At 32.2% G+C, this 5,789-nt stretch overlaps 1 protein-coding gene across 2 annotated transcripts; it reads left to right on the top strand.

Annotated features, from left to right (window-relative positions):
- The first annotated feature begins 1,804 nt into the window (after positions 1–1,804).
- LOC111918293 (mediator of RNA polymerase II transcription subunit 19a) lies at positions 1,805–4,705 on the top strand. Of its 2 annotated transcripts, XM_023913976.3 has the most exons (7): positions 1,806–2,061; positions 3,071–3,116; positions 3,199–3,497; positions 3,567–3,761; positions 3,859–3,918; positions 4,025–4,165; positions 4,258–4,705. In XM_023913976.3, the coding sequence occupies exons 2-6, from the start codon at positions 3,086–3,088 to the stop codon at positions 4,076–4,078; spliced, it is 639 nt and encodes a 212-aa protein (XP_023769744.1). In that variant the 5' UTR covers positions 1,806–2,061; positions 3,071–3,085; the 3' UTR covers positions 4,079–4,165; positions 4,258–4,705. The 2 variants fall into 2 exon arrangements, with proteins under 2 accessions (XP_023769745.1, XP_023769744.1); XM_023913977.3 differs by lacking the exon at positions 4,258–4,705 and having other exon boundaries at positions 1,805–2,061; positions 3,859–3,913; positions 4,025–4,164.
- Positions 4,706–5,789: the final 1,084 nt, after the last annotated feature.

Genomic DNA, 5,789 nt, shown 5'->3' with positions numbered 1-5,789 from the left:
TTCCCTTCCTTTCCCATCACGATTGTCCAATGTAGAAACTAGAAAGACCATGAAAATGAACATGCCACACAAATACGTGCTAGCAACTCCTAATTCTAAACAAGTTTTTATTCGAATCAATTATTTTGGTGTTGGGCCTAATGATAATCGCTAAAAATGGGTTCCACTACAAATTTCACATTTTACCTTCTAGGTATTGTAATGTTAATCGGGACATCACACTTTAGTTCAAGACATTAGTCAGTTAGCTTGATCACTTGATACCTTTTATTATGTATCATACTTTGAATTATAACAACATATTTTCGATTATATCATCATATTTTTCGGTATGTATAATCTTTACATATTAAAGTCTTATAAGTTTGATAAGCAAATATAATCCAGTAATTATTCAATATTATCAACTTTCCTTAAATAAAACGCAAAAGGAAGGAATTTATCCAAGACATTTGACATCACCCGGGTAAAGAAAGGGTTACATTAAGTATGCTAAAAGTTGGTGGGGGCAATGACTTACCCTAACCCATTAACCTTATGCTAGTTTTTTTTAGGACGAAATGATTATATTAAAACAAACTATTAGCAAGGAGCTAAAAAAGTGGCCAAAGTAGCAAAAGAAAGATAACCCAATTTAGATTACACTAAACAATATTGTCAAAAACCAAAGATTTTTAATTAGATTTTACAACTCCAAGATAGAATTATTCTGAAACTTTTAAACAACCAAAAAGATAGCAATAATCACCGCATCGAAATATTTCATTTGATCCACATTAAGGGGCGCATTATCCACCGACTTGATCAAAGCATGAACCAACTATCCCACCACTTCCCGATAAGCTTCCAAATGCTCGTGATCGAGGAACTGGTAATGAACAAATGATTCTTGTTTTTCTTATCATGCTCAACAAAGCAATAAATCAAAACAAATACCTTTATTCAGAGAAGATTGACATGAGTTAGAATCCGATCAACAACTCTCTAAAGCAAAATATTCAATTTGATAGGAACATAATTGTCCCATCTGGTTAAAATGTCACTAGTAGTCAAAGTACAACCATCCAAAAAACTTCTCACAAACACCACATGATAATCACCAGAAGTATACTCGATATTTTCTATGATGTTTAATACTTTATATTTATACCTTTAAATTTCTAAAAAATTACATTAGATAATAGCAAAAAGCAACATACCACACAAATATCATCCAACTATAAAAAATAAATATAACTTTATAGATAGAGACATACAAAAAACATTTATCACTCCTAATCGGTATAAAATGTTGATCCTATAAAGAATTTGTAACACAAGACCAACTTTTATCGCATATTATCACTATTAGTATAACACCATTTGTCATACTTTACATATATATATAATTTTAAAGTTGTATGTGGTTGGTTAGCTCTACATATATTAAAATTTCATTTGATAACGATATAATATATGGTACACAACCATTTATTAGCTATTATGATTATGGTTATTGATTAGATTAAAATCAAAAACCAAGAATGTGTCATAAGTCGTAACTATGATTTATGATTATGCATGTTTCTTCACTATTTGTTTGTCATATTAAACGCCGAACAATAAAACTATAGATAATTATGTGATAAAATTAGACCCGATCTTTTAATTATTTATTTAATTGAACTCCGTTTTTGTTGTAACTTCTAAATTACCTAAAAACCCCTTTCCAAATTCGATTGATGGAAAAGAGAGACTAGAGAATGGAAATGGATCAAGGGCAATAATGTCCATAACATTTTATATATATACTAAGTTGCTGTAATAACACACACACAGGTCCATTCTCGTTAGTAGATGCGCGAAGCGAAGGCAATAATTTTCAACACCTGAGTCTCTCTTTTACAGGTATTAGGGTTTATTTCAGTTAAAGGGGAAAACGACGACGAAGACAAAGACTAAAAGTTACCTATTTGTTTAACTATTTCGGTAGTTATTCACTCGATTTTGCCTAATTGTGGGAGGAATTAGATGCGAATTGGTCCAATTTTAGCTCTACGGATCTCTTCTGTATTAAGCAAGGTAAGTTCTTCGCCTTACAAGATTTTCCAACACTTTGAAGAGAAACCATTGCTATTTAGCTTTTAGTTTTATTTGTTAGACATTAATACGCTTCTAGAAAAGATCGAGTTCAGTCTTGCGCTAAACTAAGGAAAAACAGTTGGATATTAGCAATTCAGTGCAGCCAAGTGCGGAATTTAGGGTTTAAATTAGGTGGTGTGGTTTCTTGACGTTGGATGTAATTCGCAAAATAAGGTATTTAGTGTGTAATTAGGGTTAAGTTGATTGGAGTAAGATTTTTTACGGAATCGCTTCTATTTGGGTTGAATGCATTCAAGAAGTACATATTTACATTTATAGCGGTGAGTTACATACCCATACCTATACCTAGAGTAAGAATAGACATTTGACTTATTGGGTTTCTATTTTCTGATATGTTGCCCCTCTACTTGAAGATCTAAATCCATAAAGGGCACTAATTTTGTTACATGTAGTGTTTATGTATACTATTTCTAGTTGTCTTCATACAAAGGAGACTTAGGGTTTTACCAGACTTGAAGAATGAATTTTTCTGGAAATTTTGGTTCTTGACATGATTAGATTGACTTTTGCTTCTAGATTCAATCTTGTGCCTCGATGAAACACTCCCCATAACTTACTGTATGGTCTAGGTTATAATCTTCATCCTCTATGATCACACTTACATGTATTGATTGCATCCTTTTTCTGATTTCAAGATTGTTGATCTTTTCTTCATGCACATCTGATGCCTATTCTACTCCTCAAGTCTTTTGGTGTACAATAACACATATTTAGGAGTCTTTCAGTTTTTTCTTGAAACCTTTTTGCTTTTCAAAACAGTATATCTCTCTCTGTACATGATCCTGGCAAAATTGCCACATGTGAAAGAAATTAAGCCCATTTTTGCAAATAAATAGCCCCCTTCTTAATAATATATACAGTCACCATTAAGTTTCAGATTATGTTATGATGGTATTTCTGATTGAAGAAAATTAATCATCCTTCTTAGGTGATGATGGTATAAATGGATCCTGAAAGCAAGAAGTTTGGGAAAGGTGAGTTTTCTTTTTCCTAGATTTTCTGTTTTTTTTTTTATCTCATTATGTATCAAGAAACTAACTGTCTGCTTTATATTAGGGCCTAGGGAACTTACGGGTGCTGTTGATCTTATAAGCTACTACAAATTGTTACCTCACCATGAGTTCTTCTGCAAAAAGCCACTTCCTTTATCAATTTCAGATACACATTACCTTCATAATGTTGTTGGAGACTCAGAAATTAGGAAAGGTGAAGGAATGCAATTAGATCAACTCATTCAGAACAATAATAATAGTACATCAAGAGAGACAAATACACGCATACAGCCCTTTGACCTTGACACCTTAAGAGAAGCCTTTCAGTTGCGCGAGACTTCTTCTCCTGTTGACCTTCCATCTGTAAGCATTTTCCAAAATTTCAAAACAAAAATACCGAAACTGCCCTTTGTTTACTAATTTGCATTGTAGTCAGAGAAAGGGACTCCTACTGTAGCAGGAAAATCTAGAAGTGAATCAAAGGAGAAGGAAAAGAAGCATAAGAAACACAAGGATAAAGACAGGGAAAAAGATAAAGAACATAAGAAACATAAACATCGCCATAAAGATCGAAGTAAAGATAAAGATAAGGAAAAAAAGAAGGATAAAAGTAGTCATCATGAAAAGGTTAGCTAATGCTACTAAGTACTAATATTATATAGCTTTTTGATTTAGGATTTAGGGTTTAGGGTTTAGTAATGTTGGTGTTTTGAAATGGTTTCAGAAAAGGAAGCATGATGGAGATGAAGATATCAATGACATTCACAGACACAAGAAAAGTAAGGTAACTTGGATTGGATGTACTTAAAATGCTTTGAGTAGATTATTTATTAGATCATAATATCAAATATATATTATATAGAATAGTGTTTTATATATTAATTTTGCAGCATAAGAGCAGTTCAAAGATGGATGAAATGGGTGCAATAAAGGTAGCAGGTTGAATGTGGCATTATTATTTGTCCACAAATGATGTTGCAAATGGAAGATTCACAGAGGTCCTTTACTTACTGCAGTCAAAATTAATTCAGGTCCTTTTTTAACCTACAAATACAATGCTATAATCACCTTTGAATTAGATTAGTTTTGTATTTTATAATAATTAGTTTTGTATTTTTTGCAGAGGAGTTGGGGGATTAACTAAAGAGATGATTATGAAGAAGGTGAATTCACCTTTGAAGTAGATTTAATTGGAGGTACAAAATTAATGGAAAAAAAAAACTTGTTTGTATCATAGAGATGGGATTTAGTTTCATATATTCAAAACTTTGATCTTTTATTTTGGTTTTAGAAATGTACACGTAGACTTTGGGTGGTTTGGTCAACATAAAACAAAATGTGAGTGTATCATTATATCAATTTTGTGAACTTTTTTTTTTTTCATCTTCTAGAAGCTTTAAGGATATGTTGTTTATGACTTTATGTATTCTTTTTATCAGTAGAAATTGTTTAGAATTTTGTAAATTCTAGTTGCTATGAAGGGAAAAGAAATAGTGATTGAGGATTTTTCTTGTAAAACTTATGAGCCTAGGCGGTGTTAAAATGGAATTTTAAAACACATTGTTTTGATATTTGCTTCTTTTTTACTTTCGTTTTTTTATGACTTTTGATAGATATATCATTTGACATATAAATCAGGTAGATATTAACCTGTAGATTTCGTAGTGTTGGGACAAATATCGGTTATTATGTGCTGTGTTGTAAAACAATTGGGCTTTGGAAAGGATAAGGAATCTCTTTTTGTGCAAAGAAGCAAGTGATAGGAGATATCATAAAACAATGTCGGGATGCCAAAACACATGCGGTGTGGATGTGCGACCATATGGACCACGTTGCACACACGAGCTTCCTGTAGTCTCTTTTAATAACTTTTTTTCTTTTCCATCAAAGTGTGATGAGTTTTCTCACTTTTTCGACATGGTTGTGTTTGGGCCTTTGGGGTGCACTATAATCTTTTTGGAGATGCCGACAAAACAAATACAATATCCTACACATCGTGAGGCGATGTGGCACTTGCTTCATATCATTTTTTGAACTTGTTAATTGAATTAATCTTGGAGAATGGGAAACCATAAAAAATTATGTGTTTGTTGATATATGTATGTATGTATGTACGTACCCCACCTTCCGGATCTTTATCGTCTGAGTGTGATCCAAAAGTCTGGATACTGATTTGAATTCGTGGATTTACCAGAACGGTACCCTAGATACATAAAGTACCAAACAATCCCTCAAAGATCATCTATGTTAAACACTAAACTCAAGTTGTAGTTGGTAAGTTGATGTAAACAATATTATGTAAGATACTTCCACCATCATCGCTCCTTATGAGCATCTTGTTTATAAACCAAGAGCAACTAACACTATATTTATGTATCTCTTATACTCTCTTACTGGTATTCTCGGAATACATTATCTCATTTGTCATAACTTAGACATCAAAGAGTATTACCGATAACTTCTTTATAATGCTTATGGTCCTCTTTGTCTACATATCTCATGTACTATGTTAATTCTTGTTGGGTCATGATGGCTTTCAAAACAATAGAGGCATTATAAAAGTCGACTATCATATGCAACCAATGATTTATGTTTAATGGATACTTGCAACAAAAATAATTTACAAGAAGGTTTGCGAATTGTGTACATTGAATC

Source organism: Lactuca sativa, chromosome 8 (genome assembly GCF_002870075.4).
Source record: "Lactuca sativa cultivar Salinas chromosome 8, Lsat_Salinas_v11, whole genome shotgun sequence".
Taxonomy (NCBI): domain Eukaryota; kingdom Viridiplantae; phylum Streptophyta; class Magnoliopsida; order Asterales; family Asteraceae; genus Lactuca; species Lactuca sativa.
The sequence above is the reverse complement of the archived record's forward strand: the minus strand, read 5'-3'. Positions and strand labels throughout refer to the sequence as shown.

Bases quoted from the DNA above. Each gene is read 5' to 3' on its own strand.
- LOC111918293 (XM_023913976.3), top strand. From the start codon at position 3,086: ATGGATCCTGAAAGCAAGAAGTTTGGGAAAG. The intron at 3,117-3,198 runs GTGAGTTTTCTT...GCTTTATATTAG, and splicing joins AAGCAAGAAGTTTGGGAAAG to GGCCTAGGGAACTTACGGGT. The intron at 3,919-4,024 runs GTAACTTGGATT...TTAATTTTGCAG, and splicing joins ACAGACACAAGAAAAGTAAG to CATAAGAGCAGTTCAAAGAT.